Source organism: Coregonus clupeaformis, chromosome 24, assembly GCF_020615455.1.
Source record: "Coregonus clupeaformis isolate EN_2021a chromosome 24, ASM2061545v1, whole genome shotgun sequence".
In the NCBI taxonomy this organism is placed as follows: domain Eukaryota; kingdom Metazoa; phylum Chordata; class Actinopteri; order Salmoniformes; family Salmonidae; genus Coregonus; species Coregonus clupeaformis.
The window spans coordinates 46,690,214-46,712,948 of NC_059215.1; the positions used below are offsets into that span (position 1 = coordinate 46,690,214).

General features: G+C 41.2%; 1 protein-coding gene across 1 annotated transcript; it reads right to left on the reverse strand.

Moving 5' to 3' along the window:
- Nucleotides 1–3,453: 3,453 nt before the first annotated feature.
- Nucleotides 3,454–22,735, reverse strand: LOC121537307 (40S ribosomal protein S23-like). The gene is made up of 4 exons (XM_045206922.1): nucleotides 22,730–22,735; nucleotides 15,466–15,698; nucleotides 15,257–15,377; nucleotides 3,454–3,638 (listed from the first exon to the last, which is right to left on the reverse strand). The coding sequence occupies exons 1-4, from the start codon at nucleotides 22,733–22,735 to the stop codon at nucleotides 3,492–3,494; spliced, it is 507 nt and encodes a 168-aa protein (XP_045062857.1). The 3' UTR covers nucleotides 3,454–3,491.

The following is a 22,735-nucleotide window of genomic DNA, read 5'->3' on the forward strand; positions in this document are numbered from 1 at the left end:
TGGAGTGCAATAGAGATTGCATCATCTGTGGATCTGTTGGGGCGGTATGCAAATTGGAGTGGGTCTAGGGTTTCTGGGATAATGTTGTTGATGTGAGCCATGACCAAATAGCTAAATGATCCATGATTTGACCATCTTATAACAATTGCATGTGTTTGCCTAGTACCCCCAACTAACAACAACAGTGTAGTGACTCCACAATAATTACCTAAATATATAAAAATATACAGAATACAAATATTCCAAAACATGCATATGTATGGAACAAGGCACTAAAGTAATACTGCAAAAAAAAATAACACACTTTTTGGCCTAAATGCAGTCGTGGTCCTCTGTAGCTCAGCTGGTAGAGCACGGCGCTTGTAACGCCAAGGTAGTGGGTTCGATCCCCGGGACCACCCATACACAAAAATGTATGCACGCACGACTGTAAGTCGCTTTGGATAAAAGTGTCTGCTAAATGGCATATTATATTATATGTTTGAGGCAAATCCAACACAACACATCACTGATTAACTGCCTCCTTATTTTCAAGCATGGTGGTGGCTACATCATGGTATGGGTATCCTTGACATCGGCAAAGACTGGGGAGTTTTTCAGGATGAAAAGAAATGGGATTGAGCTAAGCACAAGCAAAATCCTAGAGGAAAACCTTTCAGCCAAATCTACACTAGAGTTGCTTACCAAGAAGACAGTGGCCAAGTCACAGTTTTGACTTAAAGGGATTCTTCAAGATTTTGGCAATGAGGACCTTTATCTACTTCCCCAGAGTCAGATGAACTCGTGGATACAATTTTTAAGTGTCTGTGTCCAGTATTAAGGAAGTTAGAGGTAGTTTCGTGAGCCAATGCTAACTGGTGTTAGCGCAATGACGCTAACGCGAGTTAGCATTGGCTAGCACAATTACCTCTATTTTTCTTTACAGTCCATGGGGTATCCCACTGCAGCCGATTGCATAATCCCAGTACCAGTACCTGAGTACCAGTCTCTTTAGCCAACATTGCACTCCTTGTCATTGCCAAAGACTGGCCTTTCTGCCATCTTCAAATATAAACATTCTATCATTAATGAGCTTGGGTCGTCACTAGTTACCACAGCCACAAAGTCATAAACCCAGCCTAGCTCAACTATTTCTCTCCTTAAAATCTGATTTTAACCATAACCACACTGCTAACATTATGCCTAATCCCAACCTTTAATTAAGACCCAAAAGCACATTTTTGTTTTTATGAATTTTTACGATATAGCCAATATTGACTTTGTGGCTGTGGTAACTAGTGGAAACCATGCGCTGGAGAACAGAGGAGTTGAACCTGATTCGATAAAGCTCACAGCCATCCTCCACAACAATTATGCAAATATTGTAACTGTCACTTTTTTCTCTCTCCATAGAACACATTGGTATCCTGTTTCCAACCAACCATTTGTTGGTCCAGAAGAAACCAGTCTGTCATGTGGCTCATGTCTAAGTTGGGGTATGAAAAAAAAATAATGTATGCACTAACTGTAAGTCGCTCTGGATAAGAGTGTCTGCTAAATGACTAAAATGTAAATGTAAGTTCTCAAACTAAATACACTGAACATGCAACAATTTCAAAGATTTTACTGAGTTAAAGTTCATATAAGGAAATCAGTCAATTGAAATAAATTCATTAGGCCCTTATCTATGGGTTTCACATGAGTGGGAATACAGCTACGCATCTGTTGGTCACAGATAACTTTAAAGAAAAGGGCCGTGTATCAGAAAACCAGTCAGTATCTAGTGACCACCATTTGCCTCATGCAGCGCGACACATCTCCTTTGCATAGAGTTGATCAGGCTATTGATTGTGGCCTGTGGAATGTTGTCCCACTCCTCTTCAATGGCTGTGCGAAGTTGCTGGATATTGGCGGGAACTGGAACACGCTGTTGTACACGTCAATCCAGAGCATCCCAAACATGGTCAATGGGTGACATGTCTGGTGCGTACGCAGGCCATGAAAGAACTGGGACACTTTCAGCTTCCAGGAATTGTGTACAGATCTTTGCGACATGGAGCCATGCATTATCATGCTGAATCATGAGGTGATGGCGGCGGATGAATGGCACGACAATGGGCATCAGGATCTCGTCACGGTATCTCTGTGCATTCAAATTGCCATCAATAAATGTAATTGTGTTTGTTGTCCGTAGTTTATGCCTGCCCATACCATAATCCCACCGCCACCATGGGGCACTCCATTCACAACGTCGACATCAGAAAACCGCTCGCCCACATGACACCATACACGCTGTCTGCCATCTGCCTAGTACAGTAGAAACCGGGATTCATCCATGAAGAGCACACTTCTCCAGCGTGCCATTGGCCATCGAAGGTGAGCATTTTCCCATTGAAGTCGGTTTCGACACCAAACTGCAGTCAGGTCAAGACCCTGGTGAGGATGACGAGCATGCAGATGAGCTTCTCTATGACAATTTCTGACAGTTCGTGCATAAATTCTTCGGTTGTTTCAACTCAGTTTCATCAGCTGCCCAGGTGGCTGGTCTTAGATGATCCTGCAGGCGAAGATCCGGATGTGGATGTCCTGTGCTGGCGTAGTTACACGTGGTCTGCGGTTGTGAGACCGGTTGGACGTACTGCCAAATTCTCTAAAACGGTGGTATAGAAATGAACATTAAATTCTCTGGCAACAGTTCTGGACGACATTCCTGCAGTCAACATGACAGCATGACAATTTCACGCTCCCTCAAAACTTGAGACATCTGTGGCATTGTGTTGTGTGACAAAACTGCACATTTTACACAAGGCCTTTTATTGTGCCCAGCACAAGGTGTACCGGTGTACCTGTGTAATTAATCAGTTTCTTGATATGCCACACCTGTCAGGTTGATGGATTATCTTGGCAAAGGAGAAATGCTCACTAACAGGGATATAAACAAATTTGTGCAGAAGATGAGACAAAAGCTTTTTATGCGTATGGAAATGTCTGTGATCTTTTATTTCAGCTCATGAAACATGGGACCAACAATACATGTTGTTTATATATTTATTTTTTAGTGTACATACTGCAATTCCAACCACAAAACCTCTTTGCTTTGATTTTAAGCCTCAAAATACAACAATTTGCCTAGCTAACTGCTAAATGTTTATTTTTGACTTTATAACACTATTTGATGCTCGACATGTCATAGAAAATAATGTTATTGCCAACAACCAATCAGCAACTCAGTCATAAATAATTTAAAGGTACATACAATTAGAATACTTTTCATTGCAACATTACAAAAAAAGACCACCATGTAAGTGAGAAATAGAGGCTATACATTTCAGCTTCCTTTATAGTTTTGTCTACTACATGTTTTATGCTAACTATAAACTCTATATAAATAATAAAACATGTAAATATCTAAGGCATTTTACACTTTTCAGAATTCATATCCTCAAAATAAACACCTAGAAATGGACAAAGTAGTAGTTTTCCACTTTTTATTGTTTGAGTGTAAACATTTCCTATGATCGAGGTCTTTCTTTCTTGCCCTTGTAAAGGGCCAGTAGTGAGACATTGGCTACTTTGACCACCTTGAAGCGGACACCAGGAATATCACCAACGGCATGTCCCTTTCGACCAAATCCTGCTACCAAGACTTCATCGTTTTCCTGTTGAGAGGAGGAAGAGGATTTTAAAACAGTGGTTATGTTTAGGTAGTCCAAAAGGAGGAAAATCCCTGATGTCAGGAAACATAGATGGCAAACTCATAAACAAAACACAAATCAATAGTATATGGATGATCTTGAGGAGGGATGGGCAATGGCCTTTTGTAGGGCCACAGATCAATTTCCAATAACGGGCCCCCAGTACCCCCCACCACCCCCCATTCCTCCTCAAACTCAGTCGGGGTCTCAATTTACTGTTGAGAGATAAAATAGAATAAACAAGGTGCAATTTCGAAATGTGGTTTTGCATCAACAGTTTCTTGTTGTGTCAGTCACTGAATCACTCAATTAGCTAAGTCAGCTAACAATTTTTGGATTGGTAAATTAATCTAGCCCAATGATGTATATAATATAAATGGATTGCTGTTGCTGTGTATTGGCCAATGAGAGGCTTTGAAGCCACCTGGTCAGCCATAATGCACTCCCCTGAAGAAGCAGTCCTCCAAAAATCATTTCTATAGCTTCCAAAATAAAACATTTTTTACAATTGTGGGGAGTCGCATTAGAGTTCAGAAATCTGCATTTTCAAAACATCACAAAATCTGTGTTTTAAAACATTTCTCCTGCGTTTTACAGTATATTGAAAGTCTCTTTTTTGCTTCAAAAGAGGGGTGTGCAACTATAGTTTTCCTTCACAGAAAATACATTAGCGCAACAAATTCGGCAGAAAATAGCTTAATTTTCCATCTGATGACAACAGTGCAACGCTATTTGGCTAGCAGCCACACAAGTAAATGAGCTAAAAGTGAAAAAGCAAGGTATTTTTGGCAAAAATGATGCATGGCCATCATATTTCTAATGTTTATCATATAAAGAATGCAGCCAGTTACATTTCCTAATGTTTTGCTTGAAGTTAATCTTGCATTTTACCGGATACACCGAGAAAAGTACCAGAGAAAAGTAGCTTCACTTCAGTCAGAGCAGTGTCTGCTGATGGATGAGAATTCATCTCTGTACCTCACACATACAATTATCTGTAAGGTCCCTCGGTCGAGCAGTGAATTTCAAAACACAGATTAAATCAGAAAGACAATGAGGTTTTCCAATGCCTCAAAGGACACCTATTGGTAGATGGGTAACAAAAAAAGCAGACATTGAATATCCCTTTGAGCATGGTGCAGTTATTAATTACACTTTGGCTCCTGTATCGGTCACTACAAAGATACAAGTGTCCTTCCTAACTTAGTTGCTGGAGAAAAAGGAAATCGCTCAGGAGGGGACTGAGAACGCACCCGTGACGGGCAACCCCCAGGTGGTAAGGGTAGGTAACAACACATCCGCCACGCTGATCCTACAGAATAACAACAACAAAAATCCAGAAAAACGCATGTCAAAAATGTTATAAATTGATTTGCATTTTAATGAGGGAAATACATATTTGATCCCTCTGCAAAACATGACGTAATACTTATTTCCCTCATTAAAATGCAAATCAATTCATAACATTTTTGACATGCGTTTTTCTGGATTTTTGTTGTTGTTATTCTGTCTCTCACTGTTCAAATAAACCTACCATTAAAATTATAGACTGATCATTTCTTTGTCAGTGGGCAAATGTACAAAATCAGCAGGGGATCAAATACTTTTTTCCCCTCACTGTATGTATTCACCCCCTTTGCTATGAAGCCCCTAAATAAGATCTGGTGCAACCAATTACCTTCAGAAGTCACATAATTCACATAATTATTTAAATAAAGTCCACCTGTGTGCAATCTAAGTGTCAAACGATCTGCCACATGAATATATATATATTAGGGCTGTCAAATGATTAAAATTTTTAATCAAATTAATCAGAATTTTCAGTGGATTAATCATGATTAATCACTATTTGCAATTACACCTGAATCCTAACCATTTTTTTTCTGAAATGCATACGATGTCCCACTCACGTGCAACAGACAGGAACTGTTCTTTACAAGCCTCCGCAAAATGACGCTCCTCAGTTTTTAATATAGTCAGCGCAAAGACTTCAGTTCCCACGTGTCACTGATTAAATGTGCAGTTACTCCGAGGTAATTGTTGTTACTCACTGATGTCCAATGGTCTCCTGTCAGGGCGATATGATTTACTTGAGCCAAGACTTCTTTCCTTTTTTCTTTTTCGTTTTCATAGAGCTCGTGGATTTTCTTCATAACTGTGGCTCTTGACGGTGGCTTATAGAATGAGTCTTGAGACGCCACTTGCAAAACATCAAGGAAACCTGAGTCTTCTACAATGCTAATGGGTCTACAATCCTTTGCAATCCATTTTGCTATTGTGTTGGTCAAATTATCTGAGGTTGATTTTGTTAATTGCCTGCAAACATTCAGCGTGGTCTGGCGCAAACCACTTGCTGAATCTGACGGCCCAGCAAACGCATGTTTGGCGTTGACATGGTACTTCAAGCTTGAACAGCTCCGGTGAAATTGAAACTCCTTACAAATCTTGCAAATAACCTTGTACTTGTTAACTGTACCATCATCATTCTTTTTATATTTGAATCCGTCAATAGGCCCACTTTGCTCACCTTGCTCCATCTCGCCTCTAGCTCCCAACCACTTTCCTGACCTGAATAATTTGTCACACTGCGCATGCGTGAAATGCGTTAAAAAAATTGACGTAATTAACAGCAAACAACTAATTAACGTCGTTAACGCGCTATTTTTGACAGCCCTAATATATATATATCAATATATATACACACACACACACACACTTGTTCTGAAAATCACAAGAGTCTGCAACACCACTAAGCAAGTGGCACCACCAAGCAAGCGGCACCATGAAGACCAAGGAGCTTTCCAAACAGGTCAAGGACAAAGTTGTGGAGAAGTACAGATCAGGGTTGGGTTATAAAAAAATATCTGAAACTTTGAACATCCCACGGAGCACCATCAAATCCATTATAAAAAAATTGAAAGAATTTGGCACCACAACAAACCTGCCAAGAGAGGGCCACCCACCAAAACTCACGGACCGGTACCCCCTGTATATAGCTTTGCTATTGTTATTTTTTACTGCTGCTCTTTAATTAATTATTTGTTACTTTTATTTCGTATTATTTTATATTGTATTTTCTAGTGATTTTTTTTGGTATTCTTTCTTAAAACTGCATTGTTGGTTAAGGGCTTGTAAGTAAGCATTTCACTGTAAGGTCTACACCTGTTGTATTCGGCGCATGTGACAAATACAATTTGATTTGATTTGATTTCACCATGAGGCCAATGGTGACTTTAAAACAGAGTTTAATGGCTGTGATAGGAGAAAACTGAGGATGGATCAACAACATTGCAGTTACTCCACAATACTAACCTAGCTTGTACGGAATAAAAATATTTCCTGTTTGCAATAACGCACTAATTGTAAAACTGCAAAAAATATGGCAAAGAAATAAAAAGGTTTTGTCCAGAATACAAAGCGTTATGTTTGGGGCAAATCCAATGCAACACATCACTACCATAAGTAACACTCTTCATATTTTCAGGCATGGGTGGTGGCTGAATCATGTTATGGGTATGCTTGTCATCGGCAAGGAATATGCAGTTTTTTTAGGATAAAAATAAATGGAATAGAGCTAAGCAGTCAAAATCCAAGAAAACCTGGTTCAGTCGGCTTTCCAACAGACACTGAGACAAATTCACCTTTCAGCAGACCAATAGTCTAAAACACAAGGCCAAATATACACTAGAGTTGCTTACCAGGATTACATTGAATATTCCTGAGTGGCGTAGTTACCATTTTGACTTAAAATCAGGCTGAAAATCTATGGGAAGACTTGAAAATGGCTGAATAAAAAAAAAAAAAAAAAGAACAATGTGCAAATGTTGTACAATCTAGGTATGCAAAGCTCTAAGAGACTTACCCTGAAAGAATCAAAGCTGTAATCACTGCCAAAGGTGATTCTAACATGTATTGACTCATGGGTGTTAATACTTAGGTAAATGAGATACAGAAATACTGTATTTCATTTTTCAATTCATTTGCAAAAATGTCTAAAAACAGGTTTTCACTTTGTCATTATGGGGTATTGTATATATAATAAAAATCCATTTTGAATTCAGGCAGTAACACAACTACGGCTCTCCCCGACTATAAAACAAATCTTGATCAACCAAGAGTCATCAGTGATTGGTCTACAATTTGAAACATATATTTCTCCATATATTGACACATCCTATGTGTTTTAATCAAATCAACTATATTCACTGAGCTTGTCTGATGCTTTAAGCACACGGTTTGATTAATTAATCAAGACACACAAATGACTAGAGGGAGTCCGACCAGCAATTTATTTGATTGTGCCGGGCCGGGCTCAGACTTGCTGCGCAGTGTAAATAAATAGAAAAGACAGCGAGTGTCTGACTAGCACCCATTGTCTCTCTCTCCTCCCTGCTGCAGTGACCACCACAGAACATCAGTGTTTATTGTGCTGTCTGTGTTGCTGAAGCTGCAACATAATTACAGCCATTTGACTGAAAAGTTCTGTTACCGAAATCCCTCAGTTGTTTAGGAAAAACATTCCCTATTCCCTCAACACTTGTTCTCTTCACATGACACATGTATGTATCACATGCACGTGACCAAATACCTATTTACAGTACTTTAACATGTCTAGGTGATAGGGCCACACTGATAACTCGAGCTTGGTTCCCAAGTTTCTAAACCATACCAAACCATATTTCATATAGTGTCGCCAAATTTGAATTGAGGAAGAGTGATCATAACCATTAGGATATGCCCCCCAGCCTCCAGATGTGAGCTAAACAGTGCAATTGCACTTGAGATAACCTTCTCATCCATAGTCTTAAAATGTAACTTATTATTCAATATTCAATTAATTACGCACAAAACATATAAACAAAAGCATTCACTGTGAAAGTTGATAGGCTATATGTAGGCCATTCTTATATATCTTATACACAGCACTTAGATCAATTGATCAAATCAGTTATTGCTTTTTGTTGCACAAACCGCGAGCAACCCGTCAATCTCCGACATTTCTCTCAAAACACAGGGATATGGAGTCGCACTGGACTAGTATTGAGAGGACATTGGAGTTCGCCAAAAAACAGTAGGTTATTCTAGCTGGAATTGTTAATCTCCTGCCATGTAAAAATTACTGACATGGTAGATTCGGACGGGACTAAAATGACAGATTTGGTGTTTTGTGCTCGTGCACATAATTACATTATCCAACCTCCTCCAGTAAAACTAATCCCATCCGAATAGGGCACAATAGGGCCTGACCTATAGCCAAGGCCGGTCTTTGCCGTTCTGCTGCCATAGGCGAGACCAAAAGATGCCACCCCAACAAAACTAGAATAGTGCCAGTAAGGAAAATGAAGTTATGTATTTTCCAGACGTTGAAGTTAGGTTCCATTTAGGTTCTGAATGAAAGATGAAAATAAGTCATTTAGTCTATGTTTGGACTAAATCAAGGCTGGTCCAGACCGGACAAAATCTGAAACAAACAAACGTCTGATTGGTTCAGATTTGGTCCGGACCTGACCAAAAACCAGTGGATGTGGAAATCAAGGCCGGTCCGGAACTGCACCAAAAAAAGACGTCCAAAAGGCTTCGGCGTCGGTCCGTGCTTACTGAGGTGTAGCTTACAGTCCCGTGTAGCTCAGTTGGTAGAGCATGGCGCTTGCAACGCCAGGGTTGTGGGTTCGATTCCCACGGGGGACCAATATGAAAATGTATGTACTCACTAACTGTAAGTCGCTCTGGATAAGAGCGTCTGCTAAATGACTAAAATGTAAAAATGTGTAGCCTACAGCATTACCTGAAATTTTATTTTATGAATGCCCATCTATGTGGAAAGCCTACCGTTTGTAAAACACAAAAAAACTATGTCCAAAAGATGTCGGCTCGTGCTTACTTGGGTGTAGCCTACCATGTCAGCCCGCAATGGAATTTTATGAATGCCCATCCATGTGGTAGGCCCACCGTTTGTAAAACAGGCCATTGCATTGGCTTTATTAGTCCTGATTCCTGTGACTAATCAATTTAGCTATTTAAACTGAATATCAACTACCCAATTTTATCAGGAGTTATCACGCGCCTATTTGCAATGTGTTTACACAGCGGGAAATGCAGAATAATTGTATTTCCGGTTGTCAAAAGATTTACGGATACAAACTTGAAACCACTGATTATGACAATGGGGTGAAACTCCTAGACAACAGTTATGATTTACCATTCCATATTGTCCATTTTACTTTGACCTGTCCTGCTTTTAGGATATGTTGCTTTTTAACAGGATAGCTAATTTTTTTATTTGATTGAGCGCCATTTAGGTTAGGCTATTTGATCAGAGAAACCTGCATGATGTAAAAAGTGTCTGTCTCATTACATTGTCATACATTTTATCTCCAGCCTGTAGGCTACAGAAAAGGCCACACTATCTACCATATCCTATATCTGCTACATGATTTATGTTATATAAATTTTTTGACTGAACGTTGGTGGAGCGCTGCAGAGAGGCGTGGGAATGGACAAGCAAAATATCTTGCGCCCACTGCTTATCAAAGGGTGGCATCAGCGCTCACCTAAAAAGCCCATATGCCATTGGTTAAGAGAAATTGTCATTGTTTTTGGGCAGAATTATGTGAGGTTTTATGTGTTGTTGTTGGTGGTGAGTCTTGGTTAATTTAGCTCAGAAAATGTCGCCCTCGCCTAATGAGCAGACAGGCCGTGCCTACAGCATATCATAGTCACATCAATAAATCGGTTATAACAAACTCTGAACACTAACACATGACAGCAAAATTGATGCAGAGGACGTGTCAAATAAAGTTGAAAAGGGGGAATATTTACAGGTTGCTCAGGAGGTAAATGGGAAGTCAGATGTGTGGAATCGATGTGACTAGTTGTGGAAAATACTGGAGATCAAGAAAAATAAGGTAAGGCGCAAGCGCTGTGTGCATATTGTGTGCCAAACAGGTGCTGTATAGATTTCAATATAATTTTTCTGACCGTTTGGAACAGTGTAAACACTAAATAAATTATAAACAATACCAGAGGCTGTTCTAATGAAAAAAAAAAGTGTAAAGCCTTTATTACAGCAAAGCAAAGATTAAAAACAGCAAATTTGTGAAATAGTTTACTTGATATGTAGTTGCTTGGGGCTTGGTGCTCACGGAATCAGTAGGCTATTAAACAAACACTCAAAACAGGCAACAGAAGCAGGATCTGTCATTTTTCTGTAGATATATTGATGATTTATAAAGCCAGGCACATTTAACAGCAAGGCTATTGATTATAGACCTAATTAAGTTCGGGTTTCCTCTCTCCTCACTTTTATTAGACATCTCATTCTGCTGCTGCTTCCCAACACCAATATGCTGGTTAAATTTGCTATTATGCACATAGCAACATGGTCTAGGAATTCAACAGCACACTGATGTGTTTCAGAACCATGGTCAGCGACCACTATCCAATGAGGGAGAAAGTGCATTTGTTATAGAATAATATTATTTTTATTAGTGTTGCAACATTGTTCTTATGTAATATAACCATATACAATTTCAGTAGCACATGTCTTAAACTGATGGACTATGCCATCCCCACGGCCTCCACAATGTATCAGTCCGCTCATTTTGAATCAGACAGGTGTCTTGTTCACCATTATATACACTGCTCAAAAAAAATTAAGGGAACACTAAAATAACACATCCTAGATCTGAATGAATGAAATAATCTTATTAAATACTTTTTTCTTTACATAGTTGAATGTGCTGACAACAAAATAACACAAAAATTATCAATGGAAATCAAATTGATCAACCCATGGAGGTCTGGATTTGGAGTCACCCTCAAAATTAAAGTGGAAAACCACACTACAGGCTGATCCAACTTTGATGTAATGTCCTTAAAACAAGTCAAAATGAGGCTCAGTAGTGTGTGTGGCCTCCACGTGCCTGTATGACCTCCCTACAACGCCTGGGCATGCTCCTGATGAGGTGGCGGATGGTCTCCTGAGGGATCTCCTCCCAGACCTGGACTAAAGCATCCGCCAACTCCTGGACAGTCTGTGGTGCAACGTGGCGTTGGTGGATGGAGCGAGACATGATGTCCCAGATGTGCTCAATTGGATTCAGGTCTGGGGAACGGGCGGGCCAGTCCATAGCATCAATGCCTTCCTCTTGCAGGAACTGCTGACACACTCCAGCCACATGAGGTCTAGCATTGTCTTGCATTAGGAGGAACCCAGGGCCAACCGCACCAGCATATGGTCTCACAAGGGGTCTGAGGATCTCATCTCGGTACATAATGGCAGTCAGGCTACCTCTGGCGAGCACATGGAGGGCTGTGCGGCCCCCCAAAGAAATGCCACCCCACACCATGACTGACCCACCGCCAAACCGGTCATGCTGGAGGATGTTGCAGGCAGCAGAACGTTCTCCACGGTGTCTCCAGACTCTGTCACGTCTGTCACATGTGCTCAGTGTGAACCTGCTTTCATCTGTGAAGGGCACAGGGCGCCAGTGGCGAATTTGAAAATCTTGGTGTTCTCTGGCAAATGCCAAACGTCCTGCACGGTGTTGGGCTGTAAGCACAACCCCCACCTGTGGACGTCGGGCCCTCATACCACCCTCATGGAGTCTGTTTCTGACCGTTTGAGCAGACACATGCACATTTGTGGCCTGCTGGCGGTCATTTTGCAGGGCTCTGGCAGTGCTCCTCCTGCTCCTCCTTGCACAAAGGCGGAGGTAGCAGTCCTGCTGCTGGGTTGTTGCCCTCCTACGGTCTCCTCCACGTCTCCTGATGTACTGGCCTGTCTCCTGGTAGCGCCTCCATGCTCTGGACACTACGCTGACAGACACAGCAAACCTTCTTGCCACAGCTCGCATTGATGTGCCATCCTGGATGAGCTGCACTACCTGAGCCACTTGTGTGGGTTGTAGACTCCGTCTCATGCTACCACTAGAGTGAAAGCACCGCCAGCATTCAAAAGTGACCAAAACATCAGCCAGGAAGCATAGGAACTGAGAAGTGGTCTGTGGTCACCACCTGCAGAACCACTTCTTTATTGGGGGTGTCTTGCTAATTGCCTATAATTTCCACCTGTTGTCTATTCCATTTGCACAACAGCATGTGACATTTATTGTCAATCACTGTTGCTTCCTAAGTGGACAGTTTGATTTCACAGAAGTGTGATTGACTTGGAGTTACATTGTGTTGTTTAAGTGATCCTTTATTTTTTTGAGCAGTTGTATATATATATTTTTTGCTACTGCTCGACTAAAGAAATCTCGGTCAACCAACAGCCTATCGACCAAACAATCGACCAGTCGACTACATTGGGTCAGCCCTAAACACAACAAATTTGGAATAAGTTAAGGGGTATGAATGCACTGTATATAACTCATTGGTCTAGCCAGCTACCTAAACGTGTAGTAGTCATGGCAGTATTCAGACCGGGCACGCAGGGCACGTGCCCAGGATCCATGACCTCCAGAAGTCCCCCCATTGATTATGTTAGTCACCCTCACTCAGATATCATTAACATGGCATAAGTCAAGGCAAAATATGTAGAATTGCAGGACATTAAGTTGTAAAAATGCACACAAAAAAAGCTGTCTGCCCCATGGCAAAATGAGTAGAATTACATGAAATATGTTATACAATTGCAATATTCGATCTCCGCCCCTTGGAAAAATACAGTGGGGAGAACAAGTATTTGATACACTGCCAATTTTGCAGGTTTTCCCACTTACAAAGCATGTAGAGGTCTGTAATTTTTATCATAGGTACACTTCAACTGTGAGAGACGGAATCTAAAACAAAAATCCAGAAAATCACATTGTATGATTTTTAAGTAATTAATTTGCATTTTATTGCATGGCATAAGTATTTGATCACCTACCAACCAGTAAGAATTCCGGCTCTCACAGACCTGTTAGTTTTTCTTTAAGAAGCCCTCCTGTTCTCCACTCATTACCTGTATTAACTGCACCTGTTTGAACTCGTTACCTGTATTAAAGACACCTGTCCACACACTCAATCAAACAGACTCCAACCTCTACACAATGGCCAAGACCAGAGAGCTGTGTAGGGACATCAGGGATAAAATTGTAGACCTGCACAAGGCTGGGATGGGCTACAGGACAATAGGCAAGCAGCTTGGTGATAAGGCAACAACTGTTGGCGCAATTATTAGAAAATGGAAGAAGTTCAAGAAGTTCAAGGTCAATCACCCTCGGTCTGGGGCTCCATGCAATATCTCACCTCGTGGGGCATCAATGATCATGAGGAAGGTGAGGGATCAGCCCAGAACTACACGGCAGGACCTGGTCAATGACCTGAAGAGAGCTGGGACCACAGTCTCAAAGAAAACCATTAGTAACACACTACGCCGTCATGGATTAAAATCCTGCAGCGCACGCAAGGTCCCCCTGCTCAAGCCAGCGCATGTCCAGGCCCGTCTGAAGTTTGCCAATGACCATCTGGATGATCCAGAGGAGGAATGGGAGAAGGTCATGTGGTCTGATGAGACAAAAACATAGCTTTTTGGTCTAAACTTTTTGGTCTAAACACCATCCCAACCGTGAAGCATGGAGGTGGAAACATCATTCTTTGGGGATGCTTTTCTGCAAAGGGGACAGGACGACTGCACCGTATTGAGGGGAGGATGGATGGGGCCATGTATCGTGAGATCTTGGCCAACAACCTCCTTCCCTCAGTAAGAGCATTGAAGATGGGTCGTGGCTGGGTCTTCCAGCATGACAACGACCCGAAACACACAGCCAGGGCAACTAAGGAGTGGCTCCGTAAAAAGCATCTCAAGGTCCTGGAGTGGCCTAGCCAGTCTCCAGACCTGAACCCAATAGAACATCTTTGGAGGGAGCTGAAAGTCCGTATTGCCCAGCGACAGCACCAAAACCTGAAGGATCTGGAGAAGGTCTGTATGGAGGAGTGGGCCAAAATCCCTGCTGCAGTGTGTGCAAACCTGGTAAAGACCTACAGGAAACGTATGATCTCTGTAATTGCAAACAAAGGTTTCTGTACCAAATATTAAGTTCTGCTTTTCTGATGTATCAAATACGTATGTCATGCAATAAAATGCAAATTAATTACTTAAAAATCATACAATGTGATTTTCTGGATTTTTGTTTTAGATTCCGTCTCTCACAGTTGAAGTGTACCTATGATAAAAATTACAGACCTCTACATGCTTTGTAAGTAGGAAAACCTACAAAATCGGCAGTGTATCAAATACTTGTTCTCCCCACTGTATGTAGAATTGCCAAAAATGTACTTTAAAACTTAAAATGTATCCAAGACAGAGACCAGTAAAGAATGTTGCCCACGAGGTGAAATGGCCCCCCAACCAATTCTTGCTTAGGGCCCCCAAAAGGCTAGGGCCGGCCCTGGCTACAGGTCGATTGATTGCACAAATCAGTTGACTGCATGTGTGAGTATGGATGTGGGTACGCAGACTTCTGATTTCTTGTGGCCCCCATCCCCATCAAAAGTTGCCCATCCGTGATTTTGAGAAAATAAAGCGACCTTTGGTGAACCACGTAAAATAGAGAACTGTGGTGAGAAATAGAAAAGTGTTTGCAGGTAGACGCTACCTCAATGAAGTTTAAACAGCCGTCATTGGGCACGAAAGCTGTGATCTTCTTGACGTTTTTGATCAGTTGCACCCTGACACACTTCCTGATGGCAGAGTTGGGCTGCTTAGCTTCAACACCCCTAACGGAGAAAGGGGAGATGGTTTTGAGCTAGGTAATTGTGGAAGCCAAAACATACAATATCAGGCAACATTACAGTTTTGCCTTACACTTTCTCAAGCACGATGCCCTTGGCGTGAGAAGCCCCTCCGAATGGGTTGGCCTTTAGGGCAGTGCCCAGGTGGGCCTTCTTGTACTGCTTGTCATGCCATCTCTGCTCCCTGCGATGGTTACGCAGTTTCCTGGCTGTACGCAGACCCCGGCACTTGCCTGGGGAAAGAGGAGAGCCAAAACGGACAGTATGAAGTATTGGGCCAATGTACTGTCCTAGACTGACTGAGAACTAATAATAATGCTTTTCTTCTACAGCTCATGTGTGCCCCAATATAGAAAATAGCAACGTTGAACCCAGTGATAGCTAGTGAAAGGAAAGCCAAGGATTCCATGGCTATGACTAAAATAAAGATTCTGTTTGAGTTTCAACAAATAGTAGCTGCTAGTATCAATATAATACTCCCAGTGCTTGACTTGGGAAGGAGCCAGAACTGAGTACCGGTGTGGTGACACTGATGGTTTCTCGGAACTGACGGCTTCTATGGTTGTGACTTTACATTAGCCGGTTAGGAGAACTAAAGTGTCAGAACAGGTTAGGCAAATTAAAGTAGCAGGTAAGGAGGATTGGCAAAAGGGTTAGGGCTTAGATAAAATGCTAGTTGTTCCCGACACAACTTGAACATGCAACTTTTGGTCCGTAGCTATAGTACATCTAGCCACAACTGTAGAAGCCATCAGTTACGACAAACCATCATTAGCCTGGGTACCGTCTGTTTAGCTAACATTACACTCAGTGTCATATGTTTAGCATGGCAAGACACTAGGCACTAAACATGGCATATATACACCCCTCCAGGTGTCGCCCATATTATTTATTTATATATATATAGTTGAAGTCGGAAGTTTATATACACCTAGGTTGGAGTCATCAAACTTGGTTTTTCAACCACTCCACACATTTATTGTTAACAAACAATAGTTTTGGCAAGTCCTTTAGGACATCTACTTCGGGCATGACACAAGTAATTTTTCCAACAATTGTTTACAGACAGATTATTTCACTTATAATTCACTGTATCACAATTCCAGTGGGTCAGAAGTTAACATACACTATGTTGACTGTGCCTTTAAACAGCTTGGACAATTCCAGAAAATGATGTCATGGCATTAGAAGCTTCTGATAGGCTAATTGACATAATTTGAGTCAATTGGAGGTGTACCTGTGGATGTATTTCAAGGCCGACCTTCAAACTCAGTGCCTCTTTGCTTGACATCATGGGAAAATCAAAAGAAATCAGCCAAGACCTCAGAAAAAAAATTGTAGACCTCCACAAGTCTGGTTCATCCTTGGGAGCAATTTCCAAACGCCTGAAGGTACCATGTTCATCTGTACAAACAATAGTACGCAAGTATAAACACCATGGGACCACGCAGTTGTCATAACGCTAAGGAAGGAGATAAGTTCTGTCTCCTAGAGATGAACGTACTTTGGTGCAAAAAGTGCAAATCAAATCCCAGAACAACAGCAAAGGACTTTGTGAAGATGCTGGAGGAAACAGGTACAAAAGTATCTATATCCACAGTAAAACGAGTCCTATATCGACATAACCTGAAAGGCCGCTCAGCAAGGAAGAAGCCACTGCTCCAAAACCGCCATAAAAAAGCCAGACTACGGTTTGCAACTGCACATGGGGACAAAGATTGTACTTTTTTGAGAAATGTCCTCTGGTCTGATGAAACAAAAATAGAACTGTTTGGCCATAATGACCATCGTTATGTTTGGAGGAAAAAGGGGATGCCTTGCAAGCCGAAGAACACCATCCCAACCGTGAAGCATGGGGGTGGCAGCATCATGCTGTGGGGGTGCTTTGCTGCAGGAGGGACTGGTGCACTTCACAAAATAGATGGCATCATGAGGAAGGAAAATTATGTGGATTATTTAAGCAACATCTCAAGACATCAGTCAGGAAGTTAAAGCTTGGTCGCCAATTGGTCTTCCAAATGGACAATGACCCCAAGCATAGTTCCAAAGTTGTGGCAAAATGGCTTAAGGACAACAAAGTCAAGGTATTGGAGTGGCCATCAAAAGCCCTGACCTCAATCCTATAGAAAATGTGTGGGCAGAATTGAAAAAGCATGTGCGACCAGCTCTGTCAGGAGGAGTGGGCCAAAATTCACACAATTTATTGTGGGAAGCTTGTGGAAGGCTACCCGAAACGTTTGAGCCAAGTTAAACAATTTAAAGGCAATGCTACCAAATTGAGTGTATGTAAACTTCTGACCGACTGGGAATGTGATGAAAGAAATAAAAGCTGAAATACATCATTCTCTCTACCATTATTCTGACAGGGAATTTTTACTAGGATTAAATGTCAGGAATTGTGAAAAACTGAGTTTAAATGTATTTGGGTAAGGTGTATGTAAACTTCCGACTTCAACTGTATATACATACATACATACATACATACATACATACATACAATACCCCATAATGACAAAGTGAAAACAGGTTTCTATAAATTGTTGCTAATTTATATATATTTTTCAACAGAAATACCTTATTTCCAAAAGTATTCAGAGCCTTTGCTATGAGTTTCGGTTGAATTGAGCTTAGGTGCATCCTGTTTCCATTGATCAACCTTGAGATGTTTCTACAACTTGATTGGAGTCCACCTGCGGTAAATGCAATTGATTGGACATGATTTGGAAAGGGACAAACCTGTCTATATAAGTTCCCACAGTTGACAGTGCATGTCATAGCAAAAACCAAGCCATGAGATCGAAGGAATTGTCCATAGAGCTCCGAGACAGGATTGTGTCGAGGTACAGATCTGGGGAAGGGTACCAACAAATATCTGCAGCATTGAAGGTCCCCAAGAACAGTGACCTCCATCATTCTTAAAATGGAAGAAGTTTGAACTACCAAGACTCTTGCTAGAGCTGGCCGCCCGGCCAAACTGAGCAATCGGGGGAGAAGGGCCTTGGTCAGGGAGGTGACCAAGAACCCGTTGGTCACTCAGACAGAGCTCCAAAGTTCCTCTGTGGAGATGGGAGAACCTTCCAGAAGGACAAACATCTCTGCAGCACTCCACCAAACAGGCCTTTATGGTAGAGTGGCCAGACAGCCAAAACGCACCTAAAGGACTCCCAGACCATGAGAAACAAGATTATCTGGTATGATGAAACCAAGATTGAACTCTTTTGCCTGAATGCCAACCTGGCACCATCCCTACGGGGAAGCATGGTGGGGGAAACATCATGCTGTGGGGGTGTTTTTCAGTGGCAGGCTGGGAGAATAGTCAGGATTGAGGGGAAGATGAACGGAGCAAAGTACAGAGAGATCCTTGATGAAAACCTGCTCCAGAGCGCTCAGGACCTCAGACTGGGGCGAAGGTTCACCTTCCAACAGGACAACGACCCTAAGCACACAGCCAAGACAACGCAGGAGTGGCTTCAGGACAAGTCTCTGAATGTCCTTGAGTGGCCCAGCCAGAGTCCGGACTTGAACCCGATCGAACATCTCTGGAGATCCCTGAAAATAGCAGTGCAGCGACGCTCCCCATCCAACCTGACAGAGCTTGAGAGGATCTGCAGAGAAGAACGGGATAAATTCCCCAAATGCTGGTGTGCCAAGCTTGTAGGGTCATACCCAAGAAGACTTGAGGCTGTAATCGCTGCTTCAACAATGTACTGAATAAAGGGTCTGAATACTTATGTAAATGTGATCGTTTTTTTATTTGTAATACATTTGCTAAATTTTCTACAAACCTGTTTTTGCTTTGTCATTATGGGGTATTGTGTAGATTGAGGGGGGAAAAATAATTTAATCCATTCTAGAATAAGGCTGTGATGTAACAAAATGTGGAAAAAGTTAAGGGGTCTGAATACTTTCCGAATGAACTTTATTTCTGAAGCACTGGTCGAGATGCTTGCTGGATTCATCGTGCTGGTATCTTCCTGGGGTCCTGCTGCTCCATGGCTGTATGCTCTAATTTGCTGAAGTACAAAAGACTGCTTCACTCATCAGTGGCTCCTTCTCTGTTGAGCAAAGTGCCAGAGACACACTTGGGTCCATCAGGCAAGCTGCTGCAGTGGTTGGATCAAAGTTGGCTACTAGAGGAATCTGTACGCATGCAACGGCTCCAGCAACTTCAAAAGCTGTTCTAGCTTGGCCAAGTCATGCTCCATGCTTGTTCTCAGATTTCTTCCCTGTTAGCTAGTGATAGCGAGTGATATTGATGCACAAGCTAGGCCTGTTTGAAACATTGGCATCTACTGGCAGCTTTTACCCGCCAGATTCAGAAGCTTGAAAACACCATAAAAAAAGCTTGAAAACCCCATTTGATATTTGCCCAATGTTATGATTTTATTTTTTTAACTAAACAATTTACGATGGTTTTATTTTTAGTTAGTTTACTAAACTGTTTTTTTAAATATTATTTTTTATTTTAGTGTCACCATCTTAGCCGTTAACATCTAGCATTTCCCAGCATTTTTGCAGGAACTAGTCATTTCTATGCGACGTGGCCACGTGTAGAAGTAGATGACAGCGAGTCACACAGATCAAAACACATGCAAGAGGCATTTCTCACTCAATACAAAACATGGATTTAATATATCTGAGTTTTTCTCTAGTTTTTGTCGAACGACCTGCAACTGGACACAGACATTTGTAAGATACCTTTTCCCCCTGAATCGGGAATGAAGACCATATCACCAAGAGCAGATTAGCTGAAACCAGGGGTTGGAACCCGAAAACTGGAAAATAATTAAATTTTTAGAGGAACGGAAACAGAACCGGGAATGAAGTGATCTCTTGTGTTGCAGAACAGAACTGTTATTTTCACATCTTGAGAACTGGTTAATAGCATTATTTTAAGTCCCAAGCATTGTTTTCAGTCCCACAAAAAATGACATCAAAAGCGCCTATGCAAAGCACTCACTCTGTCACTCATAAAACATTTCCTTCCAGTGTCTGCCTACCAGCTTTTTCTAGTGTGGTGTCCAAAACAAACTTTGCTGATAATGCCGTGATGATAAGAAGTCCGCCGACACTGTACTTTGTTTATAAAGGTTTATTATAACAAAGAGTTTCAGCGTCAGATTTACAGATACCTGCAGATATCTGAAGAACAGCAGGAGCCAATTCTGTAATTCGCTATTCTATCTCCCCCTTGTTCAAGACATGGTATTTATATCCTATATGACATAGTATGGCGTGATTTTAATACCCAATCCCTGGCTTTCCTACATATCTTCCCATATCCCTTTTTCCAGGAATTTAGTAATGCTTTCCAGATGTTTCAGCAAGCAGAGTAAAGTTCATCTGTTACAGCATTTGCAAATGTCAGCACAATCACAGACTCTAAGACACTACATATTTCCCCCCTTCGAGACTAATTAAGTCTCGAAAACAAAAAGAATAGGATTATGACAAATAACAATTTTTGTTCTTGAGTAACTTTAGCAATAAACCAAAATTTATGGAGAGTAAACACATGTTTATATAGACACATTTTTGTATGTAGTGTAAATACATTGTTATGGAGTGTAAATAAATTGTTATGGAGTGTAAATAAATTGTTATGGAGTGTAAATAAATTGTTATGGAGTGTAAATAAATTGTTATGGAGTGTAAGAGCGAAAAACCTGTCTGGCAGCTTTCATTCCAAATATCCATCAGTCAATCAAGACAGGAAAATTCTCTCACGGCCCCTCTGCCCTAGGCGACCACCTAAGTACTCCAGACCAATTTATAAATCTTTATCAATGCATTTTAAGCTATGATGCAATTGAATACATATGAAAACCCCAGCAAACAAATACAATCAAAATGTCCACATTCAGGCTGGTCGACCCATCGGACCCTCCTGTGGATTCTCTCTGTCCTTGCCTAGACCCCATATCCCTAAACTTCAACGAAATAAACAAAAACATCTGAGGTCCCCACATGTACCCAACAACAGAAAACATAATTCTTCAAAAATTAATACAGAAAGAATATAACACTGGAATGTAGTCCACTACACTTCATCTCCTCCACAGTGTCGACTTTCAATGCGACGTCGATGATGGAATCTGAACATTTCCACACCTTCCTTGTTCCACTTCCTCCAGTCCATTCATATTGTCCATGTTTGAATATTTGAGTCCCTCTACATATTGCCCCATATGCTTCTGGAAGAAAAGAAAATACCAAACAGTATCTTTTGCAAAACAACACATTCAAATTAAAACATCAATATCAGCAATAATATAAGAATGATATATAAGATTATATATAAAATGAATCACATTCCATTTCCCCCCTTTGATTCATAACAAAACACTAAAAATCACAATAATATGTAAAGACGTGAAAAATGATTGGATAATCAAAATGGATATCTATCCATCAATACTCCATCTAGTCCTACGTGTTTATCTCCATCCAGTTCAGTAACAGTTAACAACGGCATCTGAGTGTTGTCCCCAGGCATCACAACTCCAATCCATCTCAATATCATAGCCTTCGCAAAAGTCAATAACAGAGTACAAAAACAAAACATTACACACAGCGCTATAAGAGCTGCTACTAAAATCTGAACTATCACTGCTCCCACTGGGCCTAACTGATCTTGCAACCAAGCCTTCGCTGACCATCCAGCTCCTTCAGATCTACCAAACGCATCCCTTATACTCTTCAATGCATCTATAACACTAGTGATATTATCAGAACTATCGGGGATCAAAGTATAACAATCATCTCCCGTCAAATTCATAGCCAAACATAAGCCACCTTGTTTGGCTAAAATATAGTCAAGAGCCATGTCATGTTTCAACAACGTCAGTCTGTGACTTCTTTGAGTATTTGACAGAAGATCAAACCCTCGATCGTTTCATTTGCAAAACCCTGCAAAGTATAGGTAATATTATCAATGTGATCTGCCAAAAATGTTACACCATACCATGGAAAAAGTCCAAGTCCCCACTTCTCTCCTAGACTTATCCTCCAATGGTAGGACTCCAAACTATTAAATTGTGCCATTTCCCTTTTCACCCTATTTCCAGACCTAGAATCAGATTTAGCAGTGTCCGATGCCTTTCCCTTTTGGATAGTATAAACCTCATATGGAAGTTTCAACGTCGACATGTAACAACATCCTGTCCATCCATAGGGTAAGAATATATATGCTTTATCACCACAAACCCACCAAATATCTCGAAAATTCCCAATAGTCACATTTCCAGGCAAAAGCTGATCTTTTACCACCAAAGTCCTTCTGTTCTTACTAAATGGAACATAAAAAGTTACTTTATATGTCTCACCACTAACCTTACGTTCAT